This window comes from Urocitellus parryii, chromosome 7 (genome assembly GCF_045843805.1).
Source record: "Urocitellus parryii isolate mUroPar1 chromosome 7, mUroPar1.hap1, whole genome shotgun sequence".
NCBI classification, from domain to species: domain Eukaryota; kingdom Metazoa; phylum Chordata; class Mammalia; order Rodentia; family Sciuridae; genus Urocitellus; species Urocitellus parryii.
Genome location: NC_135537.1, coordinates 304,805 through 317,057, shown reverse-complemented (window position 1 = coordinate 317,057; position 12,253 = coordinate 304,805). Strand labels below are relative to the sequence as shown.

Sequence of the window (12,253 nt, the reverse complement as noted above, 5' to 3'; positions counted from 1 at the left end):
TCCTCTCGCACGTTCCAGACCCTGGGTTCGATCCTCAGCACCACATAAAGATAAATAAGTAAAATAAAGGTATTGTGACAACTACAACTAATATATATATATATATATATATATATATATAAAATTTTTTATTTTGACACAGTGTCTCCCTGACTTGTGAAGGCTGTCCTTGAACTTGCCATCCTCTTGCCTTAGCCTCCCAAGTCGCTGTGATTACAGGGGCGCCACTGCACCCAGCACAAGTTAATTATATTTCAATAAAGCTTATAAACGATTCTAAAAGAGCTAACGTCTCATTTTCCAGGTGGCAAAGCAGAGGCAGTCTGGAGGCCAGGGGGAGGGCCTGCTGACCAGTGCCTGGGCTTCTGATCGCTCCAGAAGGGTTAAGAACCGGCCAGAGCTGGTTCACCTACTCATTGGACCCCAGCTCTCCCGGGAAGGGATACTTGAAGGCAAGGATCTGATGGGGCCGACTGTCCAGGCACAGAGGTGTGATCCAAAGGCCAGGGTGGTCCAAGGGAAAGTGAGCCCTCTAAGCCTATGAGCAAGTGCTCAGGTAGCTTACAGCTCCGTGTATGGGGTCTGGGGTCAGGACCTCGGGGTCTGGGCGTCACTCAGTCCTGAGATGCAGGCCAGGGGGCGTGGCCTGGCGCATTGGACGGGGCGGGGCCCTGGGATGCTGGGTGTGGCCAGAAAGGGAACTTGAACCAGACTGGAATCAGACTTGACATGCAGGGGCGTGGCCAGGGGTGGAGAGGGAGGCGGGGCCTGAAGGGCGTGGCTGGGGGAAGCCACCACTAAGGGAGCACTAAGTGCTGGGCACTGGGGCGGGGGAGGGTAGGGCTGGGCCTGTGGAAAGTGAAGTCCGGGAAGGAGCGTGAGGGGACGGTGGATGTGGCCAGGGCTGGAGGCATGGCCCTACAGGCCAGTGTGCTGGCAGTCCCGGTAGCGCCCCGGAGGAGAGGAGAGGCGGCCGGGCAGAGTGGGTCTGGCGGTTCTGCGCGTCTGGTCTCCGTGGATCCTTCTGGGGCACCAGTGCCCCCACTGTTCTGTATGCAGTGGGTGTGCCTGACAGAACCCAGGGTGTAGCAGGCTGGGGCGAGGTCCTGTCTCCACCAGGATGTCCCATTGCTCCGCACTTAGACTGCCCTCCCTTCCTTGGAACCTTGGCAGGCCACGGAGGCAAGTGGGAAACCTGAGGACCTGGTACTGACCTTGCCGCCTGCACAACCGGAGGCGAGGTCCCACCTGCTGAATCTTGCTATCTTTCGTGTCTCCGCGCTTCCAGCTGCCCAGGGCTGCTCCAACCCCTGCTGGCCCACGTCTTCTGCTGCCACCGCTACCGCTGGCCTTGGTGAGGCTGCAGTGGGCTTTGGAACCCGAATCCACTGGTTGGCACCAGACCCTCTGTGGAAATCAGGCCCTGCTCTGAGTTACTCTGAGATATGGAACAGTAGTTTTCAAGCATTTCCTAGCTCTCAGTTACTCCATTTTGAAAAGCAGCAGTTTGCCATGAGTTACCCACACCCCTTTTTGAGTTCTTTTTATTTTTGTTTATTTTCTTAAGATTTTTTTTTAGTTGTAGATAGACACAGTACTTTTATTTTACATATTTATTTTTATGTGGTGCTGAGGAATGAATTCAGTACCTCACACATGCTAGGCAAGCACTCTACCACTGAGCCACAACTCCAGCCCTGAGTTACCCATTTAAAAAATATATTATTTTCTAGTTGTAGTTGGACACAATACGTTTATTTTAATGTGGTGTTGAGGATCAAACCCAGGATCTCGAACGTGCTAGGTGAGTGCTGTATCACTGAGCCCCAACCCCAACCCCTTGAGTTACCCATTTTAAGTGCTAAGTTAGAATCACTCCATACCTTGTTTGTACAAATAACCCCCATCTATCTAGCACTACCATAGGTGCAAACTGATATATAAAAAGAGACCCCCCCCCAAGACTGGAAATGGCAACACACTGACCCTATTACTTCATCATTCCTCATGAGCCTTGCCCAGGAAAATTGCCACAAGCAACGATTCTCTTACTTTCTTTCCCAGGAACTTCAGCTCCTTTGGTTTCTCTTGTAGGCGAGGACTTCAAGCTGACACTTTGAAACTGCCTGCCTTCCATACCTGTGCCTAGGTTAAGTTCTGACCTCTGGCCCATGACAGATCTGACTATCTGCAGTGATGTTTTTGTATTTGCATCTGCTCCCTGCCCATTTGCTCAGTGAAGTCTCCTGTAATCAAGGCTGCCTTAATTTAATCTTTCTGTATTTGTTTAAAGTGTGATATGTTTCTTGCGCCTTATAAATGTTAGTAATTAAGACTGTAATAAAATTACCTGTGATCACCTGGCTCATGACTACCAAATGACTGACCCACGAGTATTCAGTGAATTGAAACCGATGAAGGTGTGAGTTTATTGTTATTATTCAGTAAATTCTGACATTGTGGAAAGACACAAGTGGTGTCTGGCCTATGCTGACTGCATAACTAGGTCAAGACAACCTCCTACACCAGGTCGGTAGCTCTGAAGCGGCTTTCCTCCTTCAGGGTTGAGCTGGGATCCTTGGCAGCCCTCCCAATTCCAGGAGTGTCCAGGGCTGGGCTGTGCCAAGCTAAGAGCTGGGCTGTGCCAAGCTAAGAGCAGCCTCTAGAGGGCCGGACCCAGGGCCCTACGCCAGAGTGACTAAGGACTCCTCTGGGCCCAGCTTCGGTGACCACCGACTTGAGGCCCTCCTGATGTCCTAGAGCGACGCCTGGGGGGGGGGGCGGCTCCTTCCGGTGGCTCGGTGGCTCGGGACTGGGTGGGCGGGGAGGACACTCCCGGAGGGTGTACCTCCCAGGCGCATGCAGAATGCGAGGCGTTCAGAAAGACAGGGCAGGGAAGGGCTGGGGCAGTGCTCCCGGTCTCAGGAGCCCCAGAGGGGGTGTAGACTAGCTCTTGGCAGTCCGAAGGTTCCTTAGGATGGATGGTTTAGCAAGTATTTCCACCCCCCTTTTGTCTTTTTTAACCCCCTCCCAGCAGTGGGAGTAAAACTCCTTGACTCCGCCTCTGCCACTGATCTACATTCCCAGCTGTTTTTACTTTCTGGATGCTACTGTTTGCAGCACAGAAGTTCTTGATATTGATGTAAATTGTACATATTGTGTACATACTTATTATAGCTTATGTAATATCCACAATTATGTTAAAAGTACCTATGTTATGAGTGGTCTGAAATGGAGAAATCTAGCCCATCAACGTGCAGGATCTCACTGAGTGTTAGGTGAGAACACCCTAACATCCATTCTGGCACTTTTTAAGAACACAGTACATTGTTTTTTTTTTTTTAACTTTTTTTTTTTTTTTTTTTTAAAGAGAGAGTGAGAGAGAGAGGGGGACAGAGAGAGAGAGAGAATTTTAACATTTATTTTTTCTTAGTTCTCGGCGGACACAACATCTTTGTTGGTATGTGGTGCTGAGGATCGAACCCGGGCCGTACACATGCCAGGCGAGCGCGCTACCACTGAGCCACATCCCCAGCCCCAACAGTACATTGTTAACAGTAGTCGTCAGGTTGTACAACAGACCTCTCCAGTTTTCCTAACTGGAACTTTGTATCCTTTTACCAATTTCTTACTAAACCTTTTAGTTTGAACTGATTTCAAATTTATAGAACAGTTGTAATAAAGCAGAAAATTCTCAAATAACTTTACTCAAATTCAAGTTTATTTTTATTTTTGGAGGGGTTACTATAAGATCCTTACATTGATGCCCAAACCTGGGATGGGGATCTCCATCACCCAAGGCAGAACTGGTTCCCAAACTCTGAGCCCAACTGTACCTGTCGTAGTCCACTCCTCTGATCACCTGCCGGACACCCACCACTGACTGGCGGATCGGTGAGTTCCCCCATCCCATGAGCGTCTGAACCCTAACTCACCAGAATGAGGGAATTGACCATTGAGTGTCCGCAATCCCTCCGGGTGTTTTAGGAGGTAAACGCACCCCACTCAGACCGGTCAGGGTCGTGGTGGACCCCTGGGAGTCGACCTCCTGGGACACAGGATAGATTCTCCCTTTCTGACTCCTCCATCACCCCTCACTCTCGGCTCCTGTGGACAGGCTAGGGCAGCTGCCACAGTCTGTCTCACACGAGTTCTGACTCCTCTGTTCCACCCGAAAGTTTTCCACCCGGAAAAAGTCTCCTTCTGATTCTTTTGTTCCACTCGAAAAACTCCTGATGTCAGGTTGCCCATGGCCTTGGCCCTATTTGGGTCTCACAGATGGCACTCCCCTGGTGACCACCAGGCAGTGCCCTCTGTCTATTTCCCTGTGGCCGTAGGCCATTTTGGGGATGTCCACTTGACCCTCCATCCGCTCTGAAGCTTCCAGGAAGCTCTTTTTGGCCCAGGGCTTCTCCCTCTCTCTCTTTCTCTGACTCTCATCTAGCCCTTCTAGCATGGGAAATTCCTCATCCCTTCTTGCCAATTCTCCTTTGCGGAGCCTCTTAGATAATTTGACAACCATGAGCCTGGCCCCTGATATTAAACCAAAAAGGCTCATAAAATTCTGTACCCAGGACTGGCCTACTACCCCTAGACAACTAAAACGTTTGGCCCAAGTGTGGGTCTCTGGATCCCAATTTACTCTGGGATCTTTTTAATTACTGTGAGTGATCAAAGAAGTGGAACGAGATTCTTTATGTAGAGGCTTTTTCCTTGCTACGAATTCACCCAAATCTCTGCACCCAATGGAAGCCTCAACATCTACTCCTTGCTCACAAGCCTCCTTCCTCTTCTTCTCTACTCTCTGCCTCCACGCCTTCTCTCTGCTCTCTGCCTCCACTTTCCACCTGGCTGATGGACCGCCTCCACACCACTATCCCCCACCCTCAGCCCCGCTTTCCCAACTTTACCCCCTCCCACTTCCCCATCCTCTACATCTGCGGCTTCTTTTTCTGTTGACACTCCCCCCGAACCTCCTCCCATTTCCATTCCTTCTGCCCTCCACCTCAGTTTGGTCCACCCACCTGCCACCTGTTTATGCACTAATGCAGCACCTAACCCATAAGTCACTATATCTCATCACCCAACTCAAACTTCACATGTTGTGGCTCCCCTTCGAGAGGTCACCGGGCCAGATGGGATTTTAAGGGTTTATATTCCTTTCTCTATGCTTGACCTTTCTCAAGTAGAGAAAAATTAGGATTTTACACTGCAAACTCTTTCTCTTATATTAAAGAGTTTCAATACTTAACCCAAGTCAACGGCATTACCTTTCATGGTCTCTATATGATTCTGTCCAAAATTCTCCTCCCTGAGGAAAAGAGAAAGGTCTAGGACAGGCTAGGACCTATGCAGACCAGATTCATCAGACTGATGCCCACCATCCCCTAGGGGCCCAGGCAGTTCCAGACCAAGACCCTCATAGGGGTTATAATGATCTCCAAGACCTGAGACACAGGGACCACCTTATTAGTTGTCTGATGGCTGGCCTAAAGGCAGCGGAACAAAAAGTTATTAACTTTGATAAACTCCAGGAAGTCATCCAGGAGAAGAATGAAAAACCCTCAGCCTCCCTAGACCGATTAACAAAGGCTCTCCTTCAGTACACTAATTTGGACCCTGAGTCCAAAGGGAGGCAACTTCTTATGACCTATGTGTTCTCACAAAGCTACCCTGACATACTGGCAAAGCTAAAAGAATTAGAGAGGAGACCCTTGACTCCTTAGACCGGGATGTTGGCCATGGCCTTCAAGGTCTACCACAACAGAGATGAAAGAGCAAAATGCCAAAAATGCCAGATGTTGGCCCAGGTGTTACAGGGCTCCTTCCAACCTATGGAAAAGGGGAGACAACAACCCCCATAACGAGGATCCCCTGGGTCCTGCTTTAAGAGTGGTAACGAAGGACACTGGGCTAGGGCTTGCCCTAACCCCAGGGCACCGCCCTGACCATGCCCCAGATGCCGATGTTCTGGCCACTGGGGATCGGACTGCCCCAATTCCCAGAGGGGAGCTGAGGTCAGTCCCTCCACCAGTGACTTACTGGGCCTAGCAGCCGAGGATTGACTGGGCCCTGAGTCTTCTGTCCCGACCTATTCAATTACCAAGCAGGAACGCAGGGTGGTTATCCGAGTGGATGGGCGTCCCATAAACTCTTTGGTAAACACTGGGGCCACATTCTTGGTTCTGAGAGAGTTTTGGGGAACTACCTATCCCTCCAAATCTCCTATTGTTGGGGTAGGGGTTACAACCATCACCCCACGCAGAACTCCTCCCCTCACTTGCTCCTTATCTGAGTTCTCCTTTTCACATCATTTTTTGGTTATGCCTCAATGGCCGGTCCCCTTGCTGGGAAGGGATATATTATCCATCTTGAAGGCCTCCAAAACCTTACCCTTATTATCCTCCCCTACTCATATCTTTGTCATCGCTTTACTTCTGATGTGAAGACTCCAACGACCACCAGAACACACATTTTCCCCTCCCCTGTAAAATAGTAGATCTAATTGTGTGGGATACTGAAACCCATCTCTGCAAATTTCCCTCCCATGGAAGTGCATCTTAAAGACCCTAACCACTAGGCTGGGGATGTGGCTCAAGCGGTAGGGCGCTCGCCTGGCATGCGTGCGGCCCGGGTTCGATCCTCAGCACCACATACCAACAAAGATGTTGTGTCTGCTGAGAACTAAAAAATAAATATTAAAAATTCTCTCTCTCTCTCTCTCTCTCTCTCTCTCTCTGTCTCTCTTAGAAAAAAAAAAAAGACCCTAACCACTTCCCAAACCAGGCCCAAAACCTATTGCCAACTGCCAGTCTTAAGGGCCTAAAGCCAGTCATTCAGAACTTATTGAGAAAGGGGTTCCTCCATCCCACACACTCTCCATTCAATACCACAATTTTAGCAGTAAAACAGCCTAAAGGAACATACTGTTTGATGCAGGACTTAAGGTTAATAAATTCTTCAACCAGGCCCATACATCCCCTTGTTCCAAACCCTTATACTATCCTTTCCTCCATTCCTACAAACTCCACCTGTTTTTTAGTTATTATCTTAAAGATGCCTTCTTTTCGATTCCGCTATCCGTCTCTTCTCAAGACATATTTGCCTTTACCTGGACTGATCCAGAAACTAGACATTCCCAACAGTTAATCTGGTCTGTCCTACCCCAGGGGTTTCAAGACAGTTCACATATTTTTGGACAAGTCCTTGCTGGAGATCTCGAGGATTTTTTCCCTCTATGCCCCAACTCAACCCTCCTATAAAATGTTGACAATCTCCTTCTCTGTAGTCCCTCATTAGAAACCTCAAAGTCTGACACAGCCACCCTCCTGAACTTTCTTGCAGCTCTCTGTCTCTGAGGTTGTTTACTTAGGGTTCCACATTTCCCAAGGGAAGAAAGCTATCACAATCGATAGAAAAGGCTGTATTGAAAGCCTTCCAGGGCTGGGGATGTGGCTCAAGCGGTAGCACGCTCGCCTGGTGTGCGTGCGGCCCGGGTTCAATCCTCAGCACCACATACCAACAAAGATGTTGTGTCCGCCGAGAACTAAAAAATAAATATTAAAAATTCTCTCTAAAAAAAAAAATAAATAAAATAAAGAGATATTAAGAAAACAAATTTAAAAAAAAATTCTCTCTCTCTCTCTCTCTCTCCTCTCTCACTCTTTAAAAAAAAAAAAAATAAAAGAAAGCCTTCCAGTACCAAAAAACTAAAGAGGAGATTCTCTCATTCCTGGGTCTGGCAGGCTATTTTAGGGCCTGGGTACCAAATTACTCATTACTTGCCAGACCACTATATGATCTAGCAAAAGGAAACAAGCATGGGCCCTTGTGACTTTTAGCTGCATCACACTTCAGAACCCTCCAAAAGGCCCTCTTACAAGCACTGGCTCTACACCTGCCAGATGTTAATAGGCCTTTTACTCTCCATGTCCATGAAAACAAAGGGCAAGGCTTGTTGGGTGCTGGGACAAATGTATGGGCCCACCTTCGCTCAGGTGGCATACCTCTCAAGACAGATCCAACTATCCGGGGATGGGCTCCTTGTCTCCACGCCCTAGCGGCCTCCTATGTTTTATTAAAAGAATCGCAGAAACCTGGGCTGGGGATGTGGCTCAAGCGGTAAAGTGCTCGCCTGGCATGCGTGCAGCCCGGGTTCGATCCTCAGCACCACATACAAACAAAGATGTTGAGTTTGCCGAAAACTAAAAAAAATATATATATATATATATATATATATATTAAAATTCTCTCTCTCTCTCTCTCTCTCTCTCTCTCTCTCTCTCTAAAAAAAAAACTAAAAATAAAATAAAAAAATTAACAAAACAAAACAAAAAAATAAAGATGTTGTGTCCACCGGAAGCTAAAAAATAAAATATTTAAAAAATTCTCTCTGTCTCTTAAAAAAAAAAAAAATCACAGAAACTTACCTCTGGAGCTCAAATCACAGTCACCTCTCCTCATCACCTCAAGGACGTGCTAACGTACAAAGCACTGCAAACCCTCCCTCCCTGTCGAATTCTCTCTCTTGGTCTCTTTCCTCTATGACTCCTCCGTGTCCTTCCAAACCTGTGCCTCCTCTCAACCTCGCAGGCTCAAGGTCAAACACAACCCCCAATACATAAATGCAGGGAAATTCTAGAAAACTTCCTCCCATGTCCAACTAATATCACTGAGGGACCTCTAGACCAATCTGATTACACCTGGTTCACTGATGGCAGCTCCTTTATGTATGAGGGGATCAGAAAAGCTGGATATGCCACAGTGTCCCTATCACAAGTAATAGAAGCCAATCCCCTGCCTGCAAAACCACTAATCAAGAGGTTGAGCTGGTAGCTGTAATGGATAAAGTGATACAGTAAATCACAGCCTCATGCCAGATATGCAAAAGAGTGACTCCCAATACATCTTTAAAATCTGGAACCTTCCCTTCTCATCAGGCTAGGGGCCATATTCCCGGGGCAGATTGGCAAATCTACTTCACCAACATGCTCAGAGTAAAAAACTTCAAATACATACTAGTTTTAATAGACACATTCTCAGGTTGGGTAGAGGCCTTCCCACCTCAAATAAGCAGTCTATGACCATGGCTAACATCCTCCTGACTGAAGTAATCCCTCAGTTTGGGATGCCCACTTCAATCCAATCCGACAGTGGGCCTGAGTTTGTCTCCCAAGTAACTCAGAATTTGGCAAAGACATTGTCCATCCCATGGCACTTTCATTGTCCCTATTGCCCCCAATCCGCAGGTAAAGTTGAGTGAGCCAACCGCACAATGAAAGACATCATAAGGAAGCTAGCTATCTTTAGAGATTCATTTAGATTGGGTTAAACTCCTCCCTCTTGTCCTACTATGCATGAAGGCTTTACCAAAAAAGCCATCCCTTGTCTCCCCCTTTGAGATAATGTATGGTCATCTTCTTCTCCCCCCTGGGAATCTCACCAGAGCCTTGGCTGGTCCCCAACCAATATGCTCTTCCCCTCTCCTTCCTTATAGGCTCTGAGCTAGCCTAGATCCAGAGAACTCAGCTGCCTCCTTTCCCCTCAAACCAGGTGAATGGGTCTATTTTTCCTCCCCAGGGGAAAGATCCCCCCTAACCCCAAAATGGGAAAAACCATTACAGGTAGTCCTGTGTACACCCAATGCTGCAAAACTCCAACAGGAAGGAAAGAAACTAACCCCCTGGATTCATATTTCTAGGTTAAAACTGGCAGCACACCCTCCAGAAGACAATTCCACCACAGCTCCCAACCTTGCAGGACACCCACAATTGCCCAGATTTACCTGTGAGATATCCCCAGATAACCCTCTCAAGCTGTTTTTCAGAGTCACGTACCACCCTCCCTTCCATTCCAGAGGAGAAGAACACACATAAGAATGGGCCTCCCGATATGATCTAGGAACCCATGGCAACACAGTTCACCCACACCCTATTTGGACCTACGTCTACTGACTTTATACTTACTCTCTTTCAAAGCACAGTGCAGGGAAGGCTATAAACCCTGTACCATCCTGTCCCACGAACTGTAGCCTAGGAGGAGTTGTAAATTCTTCAACAAAATCCCTCCAAAGCACTGTTACCACAGTGATCCCCAGGCCTGTGAGCACAATAACAATAGATACTGGATGGCTGTTGGTAAAAACCCAGGCCCGGCTCCCCCGCATCATGCCCAAGTGGCTGGATATTCAACAAGAAGAATTGCTTGATGTACCCAATTGGCTGTCTGATTTGGTTAAGGCAAAAACAGCCAAAGATCCTCTGCTCTTTTTTAAACTTGTCAATCTCTCTTTCAATCTGTTAAAGGCTACTAATAATACAAACTATGTACAGGGATGTTGGCTATGTTGTAGGCTAGAACTGAATCCCCAAAACTAATAACAAACCCAATAAATAGTTCTTGGGCCACACTCAAGGAGAACTCTTCAACTCAAAGACACCACAGCCAAACTCTCAGGTGTTCCTCTCTATCAGGCTGCTCTATTATGTTTTCCGTCATCGGGGAATGTACCAGTAGGAAACTTACCTGAGAAGCAATGTCAACAATCTCTCTATCAAAGGGTAATAAGGCCCACTGCCCAGCAGTCTCAGGGCATCACTTTAATGTGGGACAACTGTATACCACTGTCTGCCCCCTGACTGGACAGGCACATGTATTCTTGTTCTCCTGTTTCCCTATAAAGACAGTTCCAGGAGACACAGAAATACCAATCCCTCTCATGACACACATAAGACCCAAAAGGGCGATCCATTCATACCTCTCCTCACTACTTTAGGAATCACAGCAGGCTTGCCAATGGGTACAGCAGGTTTGACTACCTCCCTCACATACTATAATCAATTGTCCAAATCATTCATAGATGACCTCCAACAGGTGACTGAGTCCATACTTACCCTCCAAAATCAATTAGATTTCCTTGCAGCAGTAGTCCTACAAAACCGCCAAGGCTTAGATCTACTCACAGTGGAAAAAGGAGGCCTCTGCCCATTCTTACAGAAAGAATGTTGTTTTATGTTAATCAGCCAGGGATAGTGAAAGATAAGATTAAATAACTACAGGAACAACTAGAAAAAAGAAGGCTGCAATTGGCACAACAATCCTATTGGAACCTCTTCACAAACCCCTTATCTGCTGGAGTCTCCTGATGCTAGGACCTCTTGTTGGGGACTTTTCATTCTGTGCCTTTCTTCTTTGCATTTTAAATTCCTTCAAGGACAAATTAACAAAATCTCTAACCAAACTTTCAATTAGTTCCTCCTCAGGGATTACCAGCTACTTGCCAATGAGCTGGACAACACTTACGTCCACTCATACTGAAAAGCCTCCAAGTGCTGAAAGATGAAGATACCAAATGACAACTCCACCGAAGGGCCATCTCTACCCCACCATTCCAAAGAAATAAGCCCTTGGTTTTTAGCCATATATGTTCTAATCTGCCTTCTCCTGAGCATAGGTCTTTTTATCTACCAGCCCTGGATGACATGCCAGAAATTAATGCTGTCTCTTTTGTTCCTTTTCGTAGCTGCAGGTTTGTGGCTTGCACTGTACCTCTGATCCTCCTCTTAGTGAAGATGACACCTGTTACCCTCCGATGCATGCAATTCTTACAAGCCCTATGGGAAGATAGTTGGCTTATCTCTCCCCCTGGGCCACCCCAGTGAATGGCTCATTATACACAACAATTTGTGGTTGCAGGGCACATTCATGGACTTCTCCCCGGAGGAAATCCATGCTTTCAGCGCATGGATATGGGGCCTCCTGGCCCTCCTTCTCCAACCAACTGACCTCCCTCCCTCTAAACAACACCCTACTCAGCAGGAAGAAGCCAGAACTAGTATGATGCCTCCAAACCAAAACAAAAAAGGGAGGAATGTTGGCAAAGATGGCGCCCAAAGTGCATCTCTTCCGGGAGTTCAGGTCCATGATGCACTGAATGGCGTGAACTACCATCTAAGTGGCATGAACCATCACCTCCAATCCCTGAAATGGCATGAACTGTGACCTCCCACCCCTAGGAGACTCATACCCTATCCTGCCCAGAAATGGACCCTTGGCCAATAAAAAAGTAACAGCCCACTCCCCCTGCTCATTCTCTCTCTCTCCCCCCCACTTCTTCTCTTCTGTGACCAGCTGCTACATTCCCACTAATAAAATCTTGGACAGGTAAATGGTTGTTTGGCTTGTTGAATTTACGGAGCTTTTCCACCGCTCCTTACAGTTACCAGAGATTGAACCGAGGGGTACTTAACCTACT

The 12,253-nt window shown here is 47.5% G+C and overlaps 1 protein-coding gene across 1 annotated transcript in view; it reads right to left on the bottom strand.

Moving 5' to 3' along the window:
• Positions 1–1,257: 1,257 nt before the first annotated feature.
• Positions 1,258–12,253, bottom strand: part of Znf251 (zinc finger protein 251) — a 36,371-nt gene continuing 25,375 nt past the window's right edge. Inside the window, exon 5 of the mRNA XM_026409866.2 lies at positions 1,258–1,407. Within this exon, the coding sequence (XP_026265651.1) occupies positions 1,340–1,407 (68 nt within the window). The 3' untranslated portion in view covers positions 1,258–1,339. The remainder of the gene's footprint in view (positions 1,408–12,253) is intronic.